Below are 23,046 nucleotides of genomic sequence, written 5' to 3' on the forward strand. Positions count from 1 at the left end.
CAAGGGTAGCATGACTCGACTAAGTGAAAGTTTCGAGATAAACTTCAATTTGGCTTTCTGCACTTTGACGCCCTGCACCCTATGCTAAAGACATTCACTGGACCATTCAGGAATGCAAATGGGACTTTCCATAGCATCAACATGTTGAATAGTAAGCATGTGGAGTCACTTTCCACAGTTTCATTACTATCTGTTTGAATATGACCAAATTACTCACACTTGGTCTGTTTCTAATAACTCTTTAGAAACACAGAAAAGTTTACATCGCAAGTTCAATGCTGTAAAAGACTGAACAATTGACTGAATGTTGTGGCACACTCCAGAACTATCGATTAAATAATCCACTAGTTTGCTCCAGTCTCCAGTAATTCCCTTCAAACGCACAGACATTGTGGGAAAAGCCACAGAGTTACGCATTCTCGCCATTCGTAATCTCCGGTGACATATTGCCTTTGTGTGAGTCAGTGAACCCTAACACAGACAAATCAATACCCAAAAACTCCAGACAAGAATAGCTTTGCCCACTGTTGATAAGGGACTTGTAACCTTTCCACTTGAGCTCCTTTACCTAACAAAACTAGAAAAGGGCTTTTGCTATCTATCGGTCAAACATAGGTTAGGCAAACTAAGTGGGAGATGCAAAGTTTGTGCAGGTCATCTGCACAAGTGCAGTTTACATTGAGGAAGAACATGGGTTTGCACGGATATAATAATGTGATTATTTTCTTGACCCCTGTTTTTAGAGTTTCAAGTGTCATGTATGACGTACATGTTTTTCTGTCACATTTAAAACAGTGACAGACAGGGATAGATTCAAATTAATTTAAGGATATGAAACTGGCATTAAATAGATTCCTATGTAATTAAAAAAAAAAAAAACATGGACTTCAAACATTATTCTGAGACTGTATCAGAAATTGAATTGAAAAAACAGAAAGAAATTAATTAGTATTTTATAATTGTTTTGTGGTGTATATTTTTTGCCATCTGCTGGATTTACTTTAAAATGGCAGCCAGATTAAACGTGCATGAACTGTTATTTACAGAATATACACTAAAGAGAAAACATTAAATACATTTTGTCTACATTGTGATTTTATTATATATTTTAATAATTAGCACAGAAATGTAGAAATTAGGGGAGCTTGAGAGCAATTCTTATTTTTTATTTTTTTTTTACATTTCCTTTATTAACAATCAAACTACAACAAATCTGCTGTTACCTTTTGGTAAAACAAACATGCAGTATATGCTCCAACAGTAATAGTAGGCCTAACATTTAAATATTTACACTGAGAAAATGTAATACAATACTCTATTTAACATAATATTACAGTTAAGATTAGTTCAAGATATTTACCCACCTTTTCTAAAATCAAAACACACAAAGCAGGGTCAGAAATTAAGGGGACTCAGGGCAAAAATGCAACCAAAAGTGACAACAATGTACCCAAAATTCTATTCAAATTTTATAAACAAAATTATTTGTAATATTTGATGTGAATATTCTATTCTTTGTCCAGACTTCCATATTTTGGCATAAAATGAGTCAAGGTTGATTTAATTTTATAGCTAGAAGGAATGTATTCTCAATCGAATTATTCAAATGGAGTACTATGAATTAATTTATTAATCTGAAGTATTTCAAATGAAAGAATGAAACAGTATTTTAAAAACAATACATATATGTTGAGAACAAAATATGCCCTCAAAAGTTAAAAATTCCACTGAAAACCAAATCAAGGGGGCAATTACTGCTACAGCAATTGCTTTAAAATGTATTAATTACTGAACAAATTAATAACACAATGGTACTTTGACGTATATCATGGTATGATTAAATGATAACCATTTGATGATTGATGACAGATCATTAACATGATATGAAAATGATTACCATTTTTTGCATTTTCCAAAAAGACCATGGTATTACATGTCCAAAAAACATGGTAATACCATGGTATTTTTTGATAGTTAATGTACATACACACTGTGTCAAACACATTATACAGTATGTCATATGATATAAAACAGTAATGCTTTTGGGAAATAGTTTTAAGTAGGTGTTAAAACTGTATTCAGGAAAAACACAATGTCACAGAACTATACAAGTAACTAATTGAGTGTTACAACCTACTGAGTGCTCATCTGGAACATGGAACGGACATAATATAATAGCTAAATGTCCTCATATGATGTGTACATTACATGCGGAATTCCAGACTCCTACACAATCGTGGACTCTACAGATTACCTGAATTATTTGGAGACTATCTTTTAATTAACTGCGTTCAACAAAGGTAGAATGTTGCATTCTACTTCTAAAGACACTAAGTAGAACTTTGTGTTATCCTCATAGTTTGGACTTGGCCTGGAAGAAGCTCATGATGGCCTGCATACACTCGTCTGAGAGCCAGCACTCCACCAGTCTCTCCACCTCTGCATCGTTCACTGCGTGAAGATTCTCTTTCTCCAACCCGCGGATCAGCTGCTTTGACAGGGCCAGAGACTGCAGGGGTACGAGAGGAAGACCATGACCACAAAATGTTTCATAAATGTTATTATGAATGTTAAAGGGTTAGTTCTCCCAATAATTCTGTCATCATTTACAAGATTCATTTACTTGGGGTTAGTACTCTTAAACTCCTATACTATTTGAAAATGAACATAATTTAGCTTCCTTGTACGATTCAAAGAGTCAGAGCACATACGTTTCTGGGCAGTTTGGCGTAGGCCTTTAGTCTGGTCCACACCTCAGACTGAAATGTGTTTTCAGGAAAGACCTCAGTCACCAGCCCCAGTTCACAGGCCTGTACGGCCGTCAGCTTCTTATTAAATAACAGCATCTCACTGGCCTGGACACAAAAGAGGGAGGCAAATAACACTTACATGGGACCCTCTTTATATTAGGTGTCTTTAACTACTATATACTTGGATTTTTCAAACTACGCATTTGATACAATGTACTTTGTGCGCATATGTGTTTTTACACTGTACTTACATTTAGTACCAGTTGTAAGTACCTTGATCCTAACCATACACCAACTTCGGTTGTAGCAAATGTGAATCTCACAAGAGTTTTGTGGAACAACACATTTGTACACAATAAGTACGCTGTATTAAATGCTTCATTTTGTTATGTACGTGGAGTGATTAGATGTGTCTTAATTCAAATCTAAAAAACATTTAAGAACTGTCAGTAGATTAAAATAATGAACTGTGATTTGTTTTGTATTTAATTGTTATGTGTGTGTGCATACCTTTGCTGCACCCATTATTTTAGGAAACAGATATGAAGAGCAGCCGTCTGGACTCTGACCCAACTGACTGAAAGGTGTGTGAAACGTTGCCTACAAGTCAAGAAAGTCGAGATGCAGACAGACACACAGGGAGACAGTTAGTTCACAGAAAAATGAATATTCTCTCATGCCATACCAGATGTGGATGACTTTCATCTTTCAACACAAATTAAGATTTAGGATAATATTTCAGCTCTTTAGGTCCATGCAAAGCAAGTGAATGGTGACCAGATCTCAGAAGGTCCAAAAAGGACATAAAGGCAAGCATAAAAATAATCCATAAAACTCATTAAGTGTTAATCCATATTTCTGAAGCAATACAATAGCTGTGGGTGAGAAAAAGATCACTATTTAAGTCCTTTTTTTTACTATAAATCTCTACCTTTGACCAACCCCAACCAGTAGGTGGCCGAATGTGAAAGTAAAAGTTGAATGTGTAGATTTACAGTAAAAACAGATTTAAATAATGATTTGTTTCTCACCCACACCTTTCATATTAGTTAAGAAGATACGGATTTAACCACTGGAGTCAAATGGATTACTTTTTATGCTGCCTTTGTGCTTTTTGAGCTTCAAAGTTCTGTTCACCATTCACTTGCATTGTATGGACCTACAGATCAGAAATATTCTTCTAAAAATCTTCATCTGTGTTTAGCATAAGAAAGAAAGTCATACACATCTGGGATATCATGAGGGTGAGTAAATAATGAGAGAAATTTCATTTTTGGGTGAACTATCCCTTTAAATAAACAAACTTTATTTATCTACAAATGCTAAATATACAGTAAAAGAGCAGCTTACCCTCTCTGTGGCATAAACAACATCAAAAAGCCCCAACAGCGTAACTGACACACCCACCGCCGGCCCATTTATTACAGCAATCAGAGGTTTGGGGAAGTCAATGTACGCCTTCACATACCTCCTACCAAAACACAGGCACACATATGTCATTCGTAACACATAAAGTTGAAGTCAGATGTTTACATACACCTTAGCCAAATACATTTAACCTCAGTTTTTCACAATTCTTGACATTTAATCGTAGTCAACGATTGTGACCAATCTGTCTTAGGTCAGTTAGGATCACTACTTTAAGAATGTGAAATGTCAGAATAATAGACAGAATTATTTATTTCAGCTTTTATTTCTTTCATCACATTCCCAGTGGGTCAGAAGTTTACATACACTTTGTAAGTATTTGGCAGAATTGCCTTTAAACCGTTTAACTTGGGTCAAACATTTTGGGCAGCCTTCCACAAGCTTCTCACAATAAGTTGCTGAAATTTTGGCCCATTCCTCCAGACAGAACTGGTGTAACTGAGTCAGGTTTGTAGTCCTCCTTGCTCGCACATGCTTTTCAGTTCTGCCCACAAATGTTCTATCAGATTGAGGTCAGGGCTTTGTGATGGCCACTCCAACATGATAGCCATTTTGCTACAACTTTGGAGGTATGTTTGGGGTCATTGTCCATTTGGAGGACCCAATTGCGACTGAGCTTTAACTTCCTGGCTGATGTCTTGAAATTTTCCATCAACATATCCACATAATTTTCCTTCTTCATGATGCCATCTATTTTGTGAAGTGCACCAGTCCCTCCTGCAGCAAAGCACCCCCACAACATGATGCTGCCACCCCCATGCTTCAAGGTTGGGATGATGTTCTTCAGCTTGCAAGACTCACCCTTTTTCCTCCAGACATAACAATGGTCATTATGGCCAAACAGTTACATTTTTGTTTCATTAGACAAGGGATCATTTTCCCCATGTGCACTTGCAAACTGTAGTCTGGCTTGACAATTTTGGAGCAGTGGCTTCTTCCTTGCTGAGCAGCCTTTCAGGTTATGTCTATATAGGACTCGTTTTACTGTGGATATAGATACTTATCTACCTGTTTCCTCCAGCATCTTCACAAGATCCTTTGCTGTTGTTCTGGGATTGATTTAGCACTTTTCACACCAAACTATGTTCATCTCCAGGAGACAGAATGTGTCTCCTTCCTGAGCGGTATAATGGCTGCATGGTCCCATGGTGTTTATACTAGTGATTGTACAGATGAACGTGGTACCTTCAGGTGTTTGGAAATTGCTCCCAAGGATGAACCAGACTTTTCCAGAGGTCCACCATTTTTTTTCTTAGCTCTTGGCTGATTTCTTTTGATTTTCCCATGATGTCAAGCAAAGAGGCACCGAGTTTGAAGGCAGGGCTTAAAAAACATCCACAGATACACCTCCAATTTAGAAGCTAATTGTCTAAATGCTTGACATCAATTTCTGGAATTTTCCAAGCTGCTTAAAGGCACAATTAACTTAGTATATGTAAACTTCTGACCCACTGGAATTGTGATTATTGTCAATTAAAATTGAATCAATCTGTCTGTAAACAATTGTTTGAAAAATTACTTGTGTCATGCACAAAGTAGATGTCCTAAATTACTTGCCAAAACTATAGTTTGCTAATATTAAATCTGTGGAGTGGTTAAAAAAATGAGTATTAATTACTTTAGCCTAAGTGTATGTAAACTTCTGACGTCAACTGTAATATAGGCAATGTTTCCTCTAAGCTACACACATGCGCTGCAACACACTTCCAATCTAGATACATTTAGATAACATGATTTATTGTTAAATACATATTTTAATTATTAATTACACATTTACTTACTTACGACCCGACTTCGGATAAGAGGTTGAAGATGGATGGATGGACATTTACTTACATATATTTCATTATATATAAAAAAAATGGGCAACACTTTACAATAAGGTTCCATTCGTTAACATTAGTTAATGCGTTAGGTATTATAAACTAACAATGAACAATGTATTTTTTTCAGCATTTAATAATTTTGTTAATGTTGGTTTACAAAAATGCAATAAATTAAATGTTTGTTCATAGTGCAGTAACTAATAAATAACCCAAATTTTTTTAAAAAGGGTTTAAAATCACTTTACCTCCGTAATTCCCCAGCTTTTTTAGCCATCTCCTCTACGCCCCCCTTAGGAATCTTAGTGAAGTTGTTCAGGTCATTGCCACTGCAGTAGTAATCTCCATTGCCTTTAGAGACATTAAAAAAGGCAAGCACCGAGACATTGATTGACAGAGAAATATTTGCTAAAACTGTGATATTTTGAATTGCAAGTCAGATTATATCACCTGTCATCACTGTTATGACAGAATCATCTTTTCCAGCAAGATCCAAAGCTTCAATCAACTCATTGTACATCTATAGGATTCAAAAAACATCACCAAAATATATTGAATAATAATAAATATGTAATTATATATACACACACACACACAACCTGTCAAAAGTTTTTTTTTTCTTCACATTTTCAAGTCAAGTCAGCCAAATCATCAACACTATGGAATAACATAAATGGAACTATGGGAATTATGTTGTGACTAAACAAAATCCAAAATAAATCAAAACTGCCATAAATCAACCCATTGCCTAGAATTTGCAGACATGAACTCTTGACATTTTCTCATCGGACTTCTTGAGGTATCACCCTGGGATACTTTTTAAACAGTATTGAAGGAGTTCCCATCCATGTTGGGCACATATTAGCTGCTTTTCTTAATTATTCGGTCCAAGTCATCCATTTCAAAAACTTTTAATAAAATTTTACTTATACAATGAAATAAATTAATATGGTGGCAAAATTATATTTTTGTTTACAAAACTAATTTCAAACATTTAAGCATATGCCTTCAGATCAAAAGATTTTTAAAATCATGAGAAACATTTCAGTCACGGGTTTCAAAACTTTTGACCGGTAGTGTAAATATATATTGTGACAGGGCGGAGGGCGGGGCCGGGTCGTGATTATACACACCCAGTCCCTTATCAGGCTAATTAAGCATACAAGAGGGATAAAGGACGACTGCGGAAGGTGGTGCGAGGAGAGAGAGATCGTTTACAGTCAGCTGACCATCATGTGTGTTTGTGTCTTTGGATTCAGTTTTACATTAAACTATTATTTATACTGTCAAGCCGGTTCTCGCCTCCTCCTTTCCCTTATATCTCTTTACATATATATAAAATAAATAAAGTTGAAATAAAACAGAATATAGTTAGTATTGCAAATATACTAACCATACAGTATTTAAATTAAAAAAATTATAAATTTAACAGTTGTTAGTATCAGTAACCATTATAAAGAAGTACTGTCATGATACCATGGTACAGTAGAGATTGTAATGGTAATCATATCTAACATGTGCTCAATGATTACAATATTCATGTACCCTGACATTTACACAGTACTTCAAGATACTTCAAATTATACCAATGTATTACCGTGATTTATGTCCTATAAACCATGTTATTACCATGGTACTTCTTAGTGAATGTACATTAGTAAATACAATCTGCTGAATATTTCTCATTATAACATATGATATGTAAACACTTACATATTTGTAACTAATTATGTAACACATCAAATCTAACTATATAATAAATAAAAAACATTTCTACCAAATGTTAAGATGACAGTATGACATTAAGACCTGAGCTTGTTTAATTTTATTGATAAATATCCATCTATAATGAATCGATTGACTGTTCACCTCCACAGTGATGGCATTTTTCTTCTCAGGTCTATTGAGGCGGATGGTGGTGATGTTGTTCTCTGTGCTGACCAGCAGGGTCTGGAAGCTCTCTGTGCCTCCAGAAGTTTGTGGTGCCACTGCAGGGGTTTCAGCTCCAACCAGAGATGAGATGAGCTCCACATACTGCTGCCTGGCCTCTTCCTAACAGAGTTACAATGAGACACCAAACACAGAGATATGCATGAGCATTAAGTTGAAGCCTGAACCTGGCCCGTAAACAAGATCTTGTGATCCAACCTCATCAATAATGACAAATTTTAAGACAAAACCTGAAATCACTCGCTTATAGATGGGGTGTGTTTGTGTGTGTGTGTTCTTTCCTCTCACCTGTGACACAGACCCTAGACTCTTCCAGGAATCCCATTTTGCTTTATTCACAAAGTCAAGCATGCCAGGTTTAGGGGTGTTGCAGGGACCCTGAGTGGCCTGATCATTCACAAAAGAGAAATACATTGTAAACGAGAAATAAGCTGAAACTTAGACCAAACTGTAAATGTAAAGCCACAGAAACAACAGTACTTACTGTGATTAGCACTCCACAAATAAATCAGAATTAAATTTAAATGGCTTTAACATTAATCTAACATTACTCTAATATTGGGTAGAATTCATTCAAATTATTAGTATAATTTACAATATTTACAATATAAATATTTTAATAATTTGCTTTGGATTTAGTACAGTGACATTATAAAGGCCGCCCATCGCATCCCATGTAAAACCACCTTTATTTCAGTCAAAATTAACACACCGGCATGCAAAGTAGTTAGTGAGCTGATGCAAACTTACCTACATCTGTATGATCGTTCACGTAGACACATTTTCCAAAACCTTGTCATTTTTTGTCAAAAATGTATTTTCTTTTTTTACTAGTCTACAAAAGGAATCAAATCTACTCAAATACTCTTCAATTCACTTTGTTGTTCGATATGCAGCTTCACTTGTGCCATCTGCAGCCAAAGCCATTCACACATCTGCCCATAGTAAGATATGCCTATCATCATTCTTTTGTCTGTATTCTACCCATTAACACACTTTTATACTCCCATCTTTGCGATATTATCAGTGTCATCATAAATTACAATAACAGAGTGAATTCTGTGCATTTATGGCTACATATATCGTGTTAGCGCTTTAGCATGATGATTGCACAAGGTAAACATGACAAATTACAAATTATATGGTAAATAAATATTACTGTAAATCATCATCATTGATTGGTTAAAACAGCTTATTTTACTGATCTCGTATCAATTCTACTCACAGAATTAGGCATCATTGATAACACATTTAAATGTTATATTAGTTGATGTTTTACATGTTTCATATTTAAATGCTCCTCTAAACGTCTCTCCAAGCGGTGTGGCCGGTGTGTAAATGTTCAGAAACAGTATGTCGTTGCTCAGCTGTTTCGAATTTCGTTTGACCTCTGAATGAAGAACTTCGCCGTAAGTGTGCTGTGGTCTACCAAATGCAATAAAAAAGTAATTGTGCTCTTGAACAAGTCCCCAGTACTTTATACATCCAGTCATTACACTTTACAGTACGAGTTTATGATGAAAACATAATCAAAAACATGTTCTCATAAAAACAGACTGACATGAAGATGCATGAAGTTACTGATGAGTCTCTCACCTGTTTGAAGAGCGCATAGATCTTGAGTTTGACCAGATTTCCAGGGTCCTCCTTCAAGGTGCCAAGCTGATCCTTAGCTCTGTTAAAATCTTCTACTGATGCCTTATGCTGACTGGCTGCTGGCTGACTGGGTAGTGTCACCTGTCCCTGTCTCTCCTCTCTAGCCATGTCCTCTATTTCTTCACTGTCACTTTCCCTTCTCTGAGTGTCCTCATCCTTTATTTCCTCAACCTTTGAAACTGATAGAGGCAGAATATATGGTATTGCTAATTTTGAGTACTGAAAATATCACATAACTTCAAAATTAGAAATATTACTTCAACTAGTACGAGTTTGTACTTATTATATATGTGTCACCTGTAATACTATAGCTGTGATCAGCAGCGATGTGCTGTATGTTTACAGGTCTAGGGGTGCATCGTGGTGCAGGGGCCCTCCTCATTTTGACCACAGGACGATGCACAAAGATGGTGGGAATAGCATCTGGTCTCAGCCTTCTCTTGAATTTTTTTGTCATGACAAATTGGTTTGCCTCAAAATGTGCCTGCAGAGTGATTTGAGTTTAGTTTCCACACACAACTTTGTCTACCCACATACTGTACATATCGCATGATGGTTAAAGGCAGTTATAGGTAACACTGATGACTCCCTGCAATGTGACTGCACCCTTACCATGAGATTTAGCTCCCTGGGTTTTGCAAGGCTTTGCTTGGTCCTTATTTCTAGTAAAAAAAAATTCCCATTGGGGTATTTCCATGTGAAAAAGTGCACATAAATATATAATTACCTCACAGATTTTTTTGTTGTTGTAATTTTTATTTATATTTAGATTGCTCCTGCTGACTTGAGCCAACCATTTTTTTCTCCTCTCCATGTCAGTGGGGAAGCCATACATTCGCACACCTTTCTCTGAGCGATTGGAGCATCCCCATGCAGCACAGCAAACCATGGTGAAGACTATGCAACGACAACATGAAAGAAAGGACACATACAAAATGCTTGGCATGCTATTTAATTTATTAGAAATGTATTCATGAATTGCTGTAAATAGTTATTGCATTTATTTGAATAAAAATAAAAAATAAAGTAATATCGTAATATATTATTACAATTTAAAATAACTGTTTTCTATTTTAATGTATTTTAAAATGTAATTTACTCCTGTGATGCCAAGCTGAATTTTCAGCCTCATTACTTTTGAACGGCAGTTTATATACGAGTATGCTTAAGTTGTTTTAAATCTTCAAAAAACCAACATACTCATGCTACATACATATGTCGGTGTGTTACATAAATATATAAAATAAATGCATTTATTAACTACTAATTACCAGAAATCGCAGTTCTGTCACTCTACTCTAACAGTTTGAAATGCCCGACAAAGCACTTCCTGGAACTATCTGAAATCAACGTGAATAACGTGACGATCAAACATTTAGAACTTCCGTTGTCGCAACTCTCTCTGATCTCTCTATATGGCTCTGGCCCTGCCCACCAGACCACATATCAGCCAATCAGTCACGCCCTCTGTCTCATTCTCTTTCAGTTCAGTGAAGGACTACAAGTGTTCAAAGAGTATTATTGCCGTCTGCTGGTTGGAAGATTGAAATTGGAGCGATCGAAACGTTAAAGGGATAGTTCAACCTAAAAATTTAAATTCTCTCATTATTTACTCACCCTCATGCCATTCCAGACGTGTATGACTTTCTTTCTTCTACAAAACACAAATGAAGATTTTTTAGAAGAATATTTCAGCTCTGTAGGTCCATTCAATGCAAGTGAATGGTGGCCAGAACTTTGAAGCTCAAAAAGGCCAATAAAGGCAGCATTAAAGTAATCCATACAATTCCGGTGGTTTAATCTATATCTTCAGAAGCGATATGAAAGGTGTGGGTGAGAATCAGATCAATATTCAGGTAATTTCTTACTATAAATGTCCACTTTCACATTGTCTTTTGTTTTTTTGTCTTTGGCGAGACGCATTCTTTGAGCATATCTCCATCTACTGGGCAGGATGGAGAATTTATAGTAAAAAAGGATTATGAATTTGTGGTAAAAAAAATATAGAGATTTTGGCCAAATAATATGTAGCTTAAATAATCACATATTGAAAACCCTCCAATTTTCAAAATTAATTGAGGAGATGTATTATAAATTGTTAAATCCTCACCTGACCGCATTCCAATCGCAATACTTTTTTTATTGTATTTATTATTTTGTGTTACCGGTATATCTGTATACTTCAAATTAAATATTTTATATCTAATTAATATTAGTATTTGCCCCTGAATCACAAATGATCTGACTTTCAATTTAAAAAAATCCATAGCCAGTAAGCACAAATGAATGTGATTGGTGCATCATGACCAGCGCTGTGTATAGTAACACATCTCTCATGTCAATGCTTTATTTATCAGTGGTCGGACAATAATTTACACCTGAATAATCATACACAGAAACTTTAATAGTCATAGAATTTGAAGAATACACCCATGATCTGTTGAATTTTTTTTTTTTTTTTTTTTTGCTAAAATCAGCCTGAGCTGGTTAGCTCATTTAAGCTTGTCGCCCAAGCTTGACGCTTTTTTTAGCTGGTGGTCAGGCTGGTCTTAGCTGGGAGGCTAGATGGTCTCTCAGACTGACTAGCCATGAAACTGCACAGGCCCCCAATTACCATTAAACTACCAATTCACAACATTGTCTTTGTGTATTAATAATGTCCCAGGCTAACCCAAAATTGTTTTCTGATTACCTGAATTAGCTATTTAAATATCTTTAAAACATCTCCAGTAGCAACAAGATACCATGTTTGATATTATTATATCATATATATTACTCATTATATATTAGTCATTTTTAAGTAATTTAAATTATGGTTATTGACATAATAAATGTTACCTGTTGCATTATGTTTAACATTAACCTACTACTACAGCTACTGTCTTTTCTTCAGAGAGCTTAAGATAAATTTTTAGGGCGAAAACATATTTATGTGGTCAACATTCTTGTTACGTTAGTCAGGCTTTAGCTTCTCTGTATTTAACCTGAACATTTTATACGGCACTTGTCTTCCTCTCTGTCACTGGGCAACACTAATTATGAGTGAGACTTATTAATGTAAGAGGTTCTCAGTGTTCAGGCACTGCTCACAGCTACCAGTAAACATTCCTCCATGGGTCAAACTTACTGCTGAGAGTATTAAAGTCTTTTCCAGTTCCGGCTCTGTGAAAGTGTTTCTGAAGTCTCTAATTGTTCTGGCAAGTATGGAGTATGCTAAAACATTAGTTCCTACATCTTTAATGAGGTAAGAAGCTATTTTGGCTTTATACATATTTTCTTAGTCTTCATTGAAGCCTGATTGTAACAAATGTCAAGTCATTATTTTAGCAATTGATTTAAGATTTGAGTCTTTTGTTCATTTATACAATATAACTATAAAATCACAATTCTATGGTAATTTTGTCATTCTATTTGATCTAATCTAATTCTGTAATATCTAATGGTAACAAACGTTTGCTGAAAATGCCTGTTATAAAAACACTATGAAGGTCTGGAACTTAAGTGTACCGCTCAGAGAAGTGGACAAATAATAATCTAGACCACAATCTCCATCTTACATTAAAAGTGCATGGTCTAGCTGTGTAACTGAACATTTCTTGACTGTTGTTGTAGGTCTGTGTCGACAGTACAGACCTCTCTTGCTCAGCGAATGCTGAACCCTCCACAGCCCCGTCCATACAGGGTGTGCACACAGAGCCGCCAAAGGAGGAAAGGCTTCACAGCCACCTCTCTCGGAGACCTTATGGACAAGGTCAGATATATGCCCTATTAGGGTGGTATTGTTTTACAGCAGAGGCATTTAGGTGTGATTTAGGCTTATTCATAGATTTTTCAAGTGGTGTGCTTGCTGATTTAGAAATTTTAGATGCTTCCTCTTTTGCATTTTTTTCTTCTTCTTCTAGTCATCTTAATTTCAGGGCTCTCATGAAAAACCTGGACATATCAGGAATTTAAAATAGATATTTCTAGGACAGGAAAAATCAAGAAAATTAATAAAACATTCTGTAAAAGTCATGAAAATTTCTATAGTGAATATACATTTTTCTAGTTGTGCTCTGCTCTGTCTTCTTGTTATTGCTCTTCTGAGTGCTTGTGTAGGGAAGAACTTGCTCACATGCCAACAAGCATGATAACATAAGTCATTAAGCTACATTCTGAACTCAGGACATTTTTTAGCCTGGTCTCATAGAAGTTAGAACCATAATATTACACCTATTTTGTGGCAAAATGATTTTTACATGCATCATTGCACGTATTGCAGCAGTTTCTTGGTGAAATGAACACTAGAGGCGCTATGACAACAATCACAAATCACATTAGATTATCAGTTCATAAATACTTTTCACCCTATTCCTCACACAATGCAATCTTATGAGATCTAAACACTTATACTATAGCGCATGACTTGTAAGGCAACATAGTTTAATGTTTGTATTACATAACCAACTACATTTAGAAGCTTGTTGAAGTGTGGTTCAGTTATGCAGTAGCTCAACTGATAGAGTGTTGCAATTGTGATGCGAAGGACTGGAGTATGAATCCAGCTGAGCATGCAAGTCGACACGTGAGATTAAAGCATCAAAGACCCTCTGTTAAGATGCGTCTTGAGTAATCTGATCAGATGTGGTCAGACACATCGCCGTTTACACCTAGTCGCTTTAATGCATATCATATGACAACTTGTTTGGATTTCAAGGGGAGGGTCTCTGATTTAATGGTGACATGCATCAATCACTATGTCAGTGTGTTGTTGCATCATAATAGCAGTTGAAATTCAATCTATTCGATCTATTTATCCGTTGTTACCCATTGAGTACCTGTATTAACATGATGATGTGTTAAGATGTGTACGTTTGTCATCTGTGTCCACGCATGTTGATCTCAGACACACTGAAGAAGATCCATGAAGTTCTTGTGCTTGTGTAAGTAATCGCTTTCTTAAACCGATTAGACGGTTATGTTCTTTTAACCGCATGCAAACGGCACTGTTCAGAACTCTTGTTTTAGTGCTGCAGTTGACTGACAGGTGAAGGGTGTTGCTACACTGCTGTCTGGGATGCATCATGATGGATTAGCATTTTCCCCACAAATGTGATGTGGTTGAATGCAGATATGATAACTAGATTTCATATAGATTACACTGATATCTGATCACAATCAGAGCACTTCTAGCTTGTTTGTGACAGCAACGGCTCAAATGTGAGCTCGCCACCATGTCGACACACTAATTAGAGGAAATAATTCTGGCCGCATTCGCATTCTGGCGTTCAAAGACGCGCGGGTAGAAAAATTGGGTTGCGTGTGTTTAGTGCTCGCACACTCGGCTGATGACGAGAATTGCTTCCTGCATCCTGTATTAAGTATACTTTGGTATTTAGGTTTAAGGTTTAAAGTAGGGAGGACGTTTTTGTTTATTTAAAACTCAACAGAGCATTACTCTCAAAAAAGCACATAAATGCAGCATAAAAGTAATCCATAAAACTTTGGATGGCATGAGGGTGAATAAATTATTAGAGAATTTTTGGGTGAACTATTGCTTTAAAACCACTATCTGTATTATGTGTTGGTGGTGGGTATTATCACAAAGGTATTTTATAACAAAAATTACATTAAAAGAAAGTTAAAGAAATAGTGAACAATTGTTGGGAAATGTATTTATGTCTTTAAAATAATGTTAATTTGTATAATGTATTAAATGATTTGAATGGAAAGACATAATAAAGTATAAAAAAAAATTATAAAAATAAAATCTGATTGGGAGAACATTTAATTTAGCCCACACACTGGACATTTCACTTTGAAACTGCTGCAATGTGTGTAAGAACAAACATGTAATTTTGCAAAAATGTCACCTCTACTTTTTTGTGTTAATGGAGAAATGTATATGCTAACCAATATTATCATTTGCACTTTGCACTCATTAGTTCCAAGGATTAGTACCTGACATTTGCATGGAAATTATATAACTAATTCTAAATCTATAAAATTATTTGTTAAAATTAGACATTCATTGTACAAAAATATTAAGAACCCTGGCATTTATGTATTAGCTCGATAGAGTATTTTTTAAAGATCTCGAACATAGCTCATCTGATGTTGGACCTTACTACATTTGCATGGTATTGGTGAAACATAGTTTAATCCTTCCAAAATGTTTTTGCTCTGAATACTGATGTAGCTGTTTTAGTTCCTGTTCAGAATAAGAGTATTGTTTGTGCGTCCGAACTAAGTGACACATATTTACTTTCATGATGACGTTTTAAATGGTACAATGTCGAATCTTAACTATCACTCTCTGCAGGTGGCCAGTTCTTTCTTGATGACATGTCATTTCCTGATGCTGGTGCTAGAGGATGATGGGACAGTGGTGGACACTGAGGCCTTCTTTCAGTCTCTGCCCACTAACACTCTGTTCATGGTCCTAGAGCAAGGGGAGGTTTGGACCCCCAATAAACAGGTATGACAGCAAAAATAAATAAAAATGCTCAACATCATCAGTGATCACACAGAAAATCAACATGTTGCTACCGAATATTCCGGTACCCTAAACTGAACCCTGAATCTCCCTACAAACATTTTAGCATCAGTTCAAATGTTTTTACCTTTTCCTGTGGCATTACTGTGTGAGCAACCTCAGAAACATGGTTCCCATGGAATCCAGGAACTCATTGCATTCATATGAACAATAGTTGGGGTTTGGATTAGGGTGGTAGAATTCCTGTTGACTGTACATCATTTACAACTAGAAATACTCACTTTTGGAGCCACTCTGTGGACAGTTCACCCAGAAACTGGAGCTCACTAGCACTCATCTAAGTTTACCAACATTTACAGCTCCAGCTACTGGCGGCAGTTATTCAAATTTCTGTTTAAGCACCTACCGATAAATAACTTTCGACTGTCTACTGTGATTTAGTCTGAAATGTTGGTGATTTGAATGGAAAATCAATGTCAAAATGTTACAGTAGCAACCTGATAATTTATTAATTGTAAGTTACCTGCCTTATACAGTGAAAAATTATAATAGATTTAACAAGACAATAACATGCCATTTTATTGTGAATAAAGTAAAAACATTTTTTATATATATTTAATTTGCAGTGAAAAGCTATATTTTTTGCTGCAAGAAGTAGTCGCCTTCTAATTTACAGTAAAAGGGTGTATTATTGTTTAAGTACACTGTACGGTTACATTTTATGTTGTATGTTTTACTGCATTGCATTACTGTTCTCATGTAACCTCCACCCATAATGATAATGCTTATCAGTATTTTTTAAAGTACAAAGCAGATTTAAGTAGTTTGAGTAGGTTAGTACATTAGCCAACCTGATATTACATCTGTTATACATACATATATACGGTTATAAACTGTAAAGTATAAAGTCACCAACATGCCTTCTCATAACATTGTACAACAATTTCTGGCAGCCATATCTGACAGTTTTTGATGGTACATTTAACCAGATTTACAGTATTTTGCAATATATTGTACATCTACCTAATAAGATGTAGGGCATCTTTCTCTCTTTGTCAGGTCAATGCTGTTGTTTTTATACCCCGATAGTTAAGATTTGAAGGGCTGTGTTGTTTTTGTTACATAAACTGTGTTTATGAGGCAAACAATGGAAACACATTTTTAAACTTCTTATCAGGATTATGTTGCCTATAGCAGGATTACCAGAATCTTTTCATGAAATGTTGCTTCATCTGTGGCTGTTCATTTCTCAGTTTCAAACTTCAAACATGATTGCAAACCTTTTTTAACATTTGTCATTTTAAGCCTATTAGTTACAGCATTAAAAGACACTTTTGAAATCACAATCCACAAATGGTCCACTAGGTTGCAGGCTTGTATTTACCCATAGCTTTGATGACATCATTGTTTTAGCATTTCAGTTAGTGATTTGTCTCACAGATATTTGTTTTGCCCTCAATCCATACTCCACAGGTTCTGCCAAGTTTCAGACAGCCAAGGAGAAATGGGATTGCCAAGCTGAGCTTTCACCTGTACAAACTCAACGCACAGGATTTTCTGGGATGCCTGACCGTTAAAGCCACATTCTATGAGATATATACATTGTCATATGACATCAAGTGCACCAGAGCCAAGTACTTTTTGAAGTAAGAGCAAAGAACATCAAATAGCAAACAAGTAGAATTTACATTTCTAACTGGATTTTTTTTACATTTCCATAAGAAAATTTGAGTGGTGATTCTTTGAAACTCACAGGCACAAAACGAAAGTTTTGTTGGGTGTTTGACAGGGCGATAACCAAGCATTGCCCCTTAAATTTATGGTTTTGTTGATTTAAAACTCGATAGAGAATTTTATCTCTAAAACTCATCTGTCTGGGAGAACATTTACTGTAACTCACTTTTAGCACCACACATGTGGACATTTCACCTCAGAACTGCAGAGATATGTGTAAGGAACCATGTTACCACAGTTACGTAATTGTAATGTTTTTTTGGATCTTTTTAATGATGTTGTTTGGAACCTCCTTGGAAGAGCTCTAAAGTTCTGAGCTCTAAAGTTGACTGTCAGTACAGATGGTTGCACTAGTTCTGCTTCACATTCTTACACTGACTGTATTTTCTCCTCTGCGGTTTGACAGATCTGGTCTTATAATGGTGCACATAGGATTTCTCTTTACCATATGTTCTAAATCCAGCGAGAGAGAGTCAGGAAAATGCTATTCTGCTAATTTTTTGTTTGCATAATAATCCCTAGTCTTTGTAGGAGAGAAGCTTTAAACACGGAAATGTCAGAACTATACAGTGCCTGAAGATCCAAATGGATTGCACTCACAATCAACACCATTTGTGATCATATTTGATCATGTTTATCTCTCTCAAAACTTTGCAGCATTTGTGGCACTTTTGGGCACTTTTCTGTATTGTCTGCTTAGTAAAAAGAAGTCTACCTGAAAGTGATTTAGAAGAAATACACTAATGTTTGTTCCCTCCAGAAATGTCACATTGTGTTTCTTTATTCAGGTCTCTACTGCGATGTTTCATGTACATGGCCAGAGTAGCCGGTCAGGTTCTTCTCTGTGGCTCCACACAAGTGCTGCGCTATATTGGAGAAGAGGAATGCTGCAGTTAAACATCACCCGATTAAAAATACTGCAGTTAAATAAATAAATACAAATCAATTCTGCACTTATGAATGCTTTTTTTTTTTGCTGAGTGATATAAATGCTTAGACAGCCTGAATATGTTTTATGTCTTTGCTTCATTAATTTTTGTGTAGCAGAACTGTTTATTTCTAAGGTAGTACAGTATGTTGTGTATGAATGTGTACTGTGAATAAAAAAGAAGTGCACTACATGTGCACTACATGTGAACTGAATACTCTGCATATCCATAGGTGGATTATGGTGCCCTGGGGCCCTTGACTACCAGGGGCCTTGGGGGGCCCTGGACTGCAAGGTCTAGCGGCCCATCAACTTAAATAACAAAACTAATGTTTATACACACTTAAATATGTGTGCCCCAAAGCCTAGACAAGGCCCCTTCAATACGGCCCTGTGACTGTGAAGACCCCCTTGCCACCTTATAGGGCCCCTTTGCCTCACTGTTTCTAATGAATTTTTTTTGAGCCACTCTTTAATAGCGCTCGTATCATGATACATGACTTATAAAGCCCCTACATCATCAACATAATCAAAACTTCAGGATGTTTCCCCAGTGGCACCCCGTCAATCAAGGCGTGGCAAGCAGACAGAGCCTCCACATAAACCCTGAGAGTGGTGGGGCGTGTGCCTGCTGATAATTTCTCCTGCAGGAAGAATTGAAGCAATCTGGCAGTTAACTGGATCTCCATTACGTACAGTGCACCACCTTTCAAAGACATCCCATTTATTGGCATACATTTTTCTAGTGGAAGGAGCCCTAGCAGTCAGAATGGTCTCAATAACTTAAGGTGAAAACCCAGTGTCCCTTAGTTGGTACCCTTCAGGGGTCAAACGTGAAGGTTCCACAGCTTGGGCTGGGGATGATATATTGTCCCCTGCGCTTGAGACAGAAGGTCCCTCCTCTCCGGTATTGCCCAAGGCGAGCCGTTGAGGAAAGAAATTGTCTCAGAGAACCATACTCTGTTCGGCCATCTCGGCGCTATCAGTAAGAGGCAAGATCCTTGTTGGCGAACTCTGGCTAGAACTCCCGGGAGAAGAGAAACCAGAGGAAAGGCATACAGACACATTTTGGACCATGTATGCGCAATCGCGTCCAGACACGGGGGGGGGGGGGGCTGGGTGACTCAGAGAGAAGTAGAGGGGACATTGCGCTGTCTGTTAGGAGGTGAAGACGTCCACCTCTGCTTCGTAAAATATTAACCAGATTTGTTTCATTACCTCGGGGTGGAGTTTCCATTCTCGCCTCTGTATTTTCTGTCTGGACAGTAAATCCGCTCACACATTCAGGCATCCAGGGATATATACTGCTTTGAGTGACAGGTGCTTGCTCTGGGCCCAAAGGAAAATCTGCCATGCTAGTCTGTTTAGCTGGCGTGACCGCAGACCTCGTTGGTGATTTATGTAAGAGACTGCCACTGTGTTGTCCAACCGCACCAGGACATGGCAGGCTCTCAGATGCTGGAGGAAGTACTTCAGGGCCAGTAATACAGCCATCAACTCGAGACAGTTGATGTGCCAATCGAGCTAATGACCCTCCCATTCCCCTTGAGCTGGACGACCACTTAAGACCGCTCCCTAGCCCGTTAATAATCTGCGATGGAAAGACACACCTAAATGGGACCCAAGGTGAGGAATCGGGGTCTGAGCCACATAGAGAGGGTACATAACCAGCGGCGCGTAACCCTTATATGCCTTTGGCGATTGGCCTTTGGATGAAATCCCATGGCTTTGAACCACAACTGGGACGATCTCATATGCAAAAGGCCCATAGGACGCCATAGATCACAGAGGACGCAGATGCCATGAGACCTAACATCCGTTGATACTGAAGAACAGTACGATCTTGGCCTAGCCTGACTTTGCTCAGAGTATTCTGAATGGTCTCGATTTGAGCAGGGGACAGCTGTGCCCGCATCGTGATCGAATTCCATACAATCCCAAAATATGTCGTTCTCTGGGCCATAGTGAGAACGCTTTTCTTGTCGTTGAGTCTCAACCCGAGAGAAACCAGATGAGCTAAAACAATATTTCTGTGCTGTAATGCCAGTTCTTGCGACTGTGCTTGTATCAGCCAGTCGCCTATATAATTCAAAATGTGGATGCCCTGGAGTCGTAATTGAGCCAGTGCTGCATCAATGCCCTTTGTGTATGTATGTGTTTGTGTATGAATTTGTGACATGATCATCTTGTCAGTTAGCATCTTGAACAGCTTGCCTTGACTGAGCAGTTCAAGCCTCGAAGACCTAAAATCGGACGCAATCCCCCATCCTTCTTGGGAACCAGGAAGTATCTGCTGAAGTAACCTGGCTCTCTCTCTAGAAGGGGAACATGTTATATGGCCCCTTTGACCAGAAGCTATTGCAGCTCTTTTGACAGTAAATGTGGTTGTTCTGGTTTCACCGTAGTGAATCTTTACGAGGGGGAGCGTGACTCACCACACTTTTATTTTTGAGCCTCCCTTCTAGAAGGACCGGGGCGAGGCTGGGTGGCTGACAGCCCCTCCCCCTGAGTGCGGCGAGGAAGGAATAGCACAAAGGCTTCTTTGTGTATTTTCACCTCCCGAAACCTGGTGATGACTGTATTCACCAAATTGCCAAACAGGCCGGAAGGTGAGACCGGGGCATCAAGTAGGAATACTCTGTCCTTATCCTTGATGCCTGTGAGGTTTAGCCACAGATGCCTCTCCGTGCTGACCAAAGCAGCCATTGAACGGCCGATGGCACAAGATGCAAGCCGTCTGATTGTTTGCACGGAGAGATAAATCTGTGGCTCTACGAAGCTCTGAGAATGCTTCCTTGTTGATTGTATTACCTGCACTCAGGTCATTCAACAGATCAGCCTGGTATGCCTGTAACACCACCATGATGTGTAGTGCGGCACCAGCCTGACCTGCTGCTTGATAAGCTTTCCCCACAAGCGTTGAGGTGGTACAACACGGCTTTGTGGGGAGAGTTGGTCTTTTCAATGATGATGCTGAACCAGGCGAGAGATAGCCCGCGAGCGTCTCTTCTACCTGTGGCATCATCGTATACCCCCGTGCCTTAGCACCCGTGATAGTCGAATATGTTGACATCGAATGTTGGCACAAAAATAAGGGAAGTATAAGGCTTCCCCCATGAACGTGTTAACTCGTCATGGAGTTCTTCAAAGAAGGGGAGGGACTGATTTTGTTTCCACCATACAGAAATCTTTCTTTTAGTTTCGATCGTTTGGGGGTCTCTTGTTTGTGTAGCCAGTCTAGCTGTAATCTGGCCACCGCACGAGTAACAACCTTGAGTAATTCCTCTACCGCTTTGTCAATACGCGAGGAAGGCTCAGAGGTAGGCAACACAAAAATTCCACAGACCCAAGAGATTCATTGTCCCCCTCATGAACCGAAGAGGTGCCTGGGCACGCTGGAGAGAGAGCGAGTGATAGGGATGGACCCCTCTTTAGCTCCTCAGCCAGATCCATACGAGAGCCCTACGATGGAATGGTGGGTGCTGGCTCTTGGAAGTAAGCAAGACAAGCGTGCAGTGTCTTCACTGTGAACAGCTCACAATGCTCACACTCACCTCGCTCCAACGCAAGAGCAGCATGCTCTTCCCCCAAACAAACTAAGCAAAACGTTTGCTTTTTTGATTGCTCATTATTTATTTATTTTCACATGAATGCCTGCAAACTGCCTGACAAATCTAACTCCTATCAGAAGAAAAATAGAGAGTTTGAGAAGCACAAACACATCACAGAGTGGTCTGAAGACAAAAGACCTGACAATGCACCTGTGGCATGTCTATTTATAGCCCCTGGTACTGGCGCATTCTGATGATCTCACCAACAGAGGCTATAAAGTTTTTAGTCAATTTCATTGACGTGTTTCACACAGTCACAGCTGGTCACTCCTAAAGACGTTCCCAAAGTGCTGAATCAAGTGCAGCATTAAGTGTAGCTTTTGACAGGGAACCTCAATGCCTATGAAAAAGGTGTATAAGACAATATAATGAAAAAGTCAAAATGCAATGCACATTAGATAACAGCGTAACGTAACGATTTAAAAGGGCTTTTTATAGTTTTATTATCTTCCCTGAGGCCCACTTATAATGTTAGTAAAGGTTCTTTTGGCATTAAGACAGTCAGAATTTAGTAATACATGATCAATTTCCTCCCTGTGTCAGGCCTTCTGTCTGAAACGCTCGGTTTCAGCCTCAGCTCCTCCTTTAAACGTCAATGTAAACAACCACTGTTCTGATCGGCTAACATCGTGCAAGTCCCTCAAAATTAGCAATATTTGAAACTCAATCGGAAGAGGATGAACAAACTCCA

General features: G+C 37.8%; 2 protein-coding genes across 3 annotated transcripts; one reads left to right on the forward strand and one right to left on the reverse strand.

The window, feature by feature from the left end:
• Window positions 1-1,145: 1,145 nt before the first annotated feature.
• Window positions 1,146-10,939, reverse strand: LOC127634804 (enoyl-CoA delta isomerase 2-like). Of its 2 annotated transcripts, XM_052114482.1 has the most exons (12): window positions 10,879-10,939; window positions 10,335-10,504; window positions 9,905-10,091; window positions 9,548-9,786; window positions 8,240-8,338; window positions 7,871-8,053; window positions 6,452-6,521; window positions 6,250-6,352; window positions 4,101-4,221; window positions 3,261-3,350; window positions 2,712-2,855; window positions 1,146-2,509 (listed from the first exon to the last, which is right to left on the reverse strand). In XM_052114482.1, the coding sequence occupies exons 2-12, from the start codon at window positions 10,494-10,496 to the stop codon at window positions 2,354-2,356; spliced, it is 1,554 nt and encodes a 517-aa protein (XP_051970442.1). In that variant the 5' UTR covers window positions 10,497-10,504; window positions 10,879-10,939; the 3' UTR covers window positions 1,146-2,353. The 2 variants fall into 2 exon arrangements, with proteins under 2 accessions (XP_051970442.1, XP_051970441.1); XM_052114481.1 differs by lacking the exon at window positions 10,879-10,939 and having other exon boundaries at window positions 10,335-10,559.
• A 1,761-nt stretch (window positions 10,940-12,700) lies between these two features.
• Window positions 12,701-18,816, forward strand: cidea (cell death inducing DFFA like effector a). The gene is made up of 5 exons (XM_052114488.1): window positions 12,701-12,851; window positions 13,220-13,358; window positions 15,909-16,064; window positions 17,556-17,728; window positions 18,605-18,816. Exons 1-5 carry the CDS (start codon window positions 12,811-12,813, stop codon window positions 18,711-18,713), a joined length of 618 nt encoding a protein of 205 aa, XP_051970448.1. The 5' UTR covers window positions 12,701-12,810; the 3' UTR covers window positions 18,714-18,816.
• The last annotated feature ends 4,230 nt before the right edge of the window (window positions 18,817-23,046 follow it).

The sequence above is a fragment of the Xyrauchen texanus genome, chromosome 42, assembly GCF_025860055.1.
Source record: "Xyrauchen texanus isolate HMW12.3.18 chromosome 42, RBS_HiC_50CHRs, whole genome shotgun sequence".
NCBI lineage: Eukaryota > Metazoa > Chordata > Actinopteri > Cypriniformes > Catostomidae > Xyrauchen > Xyrauchen texanus.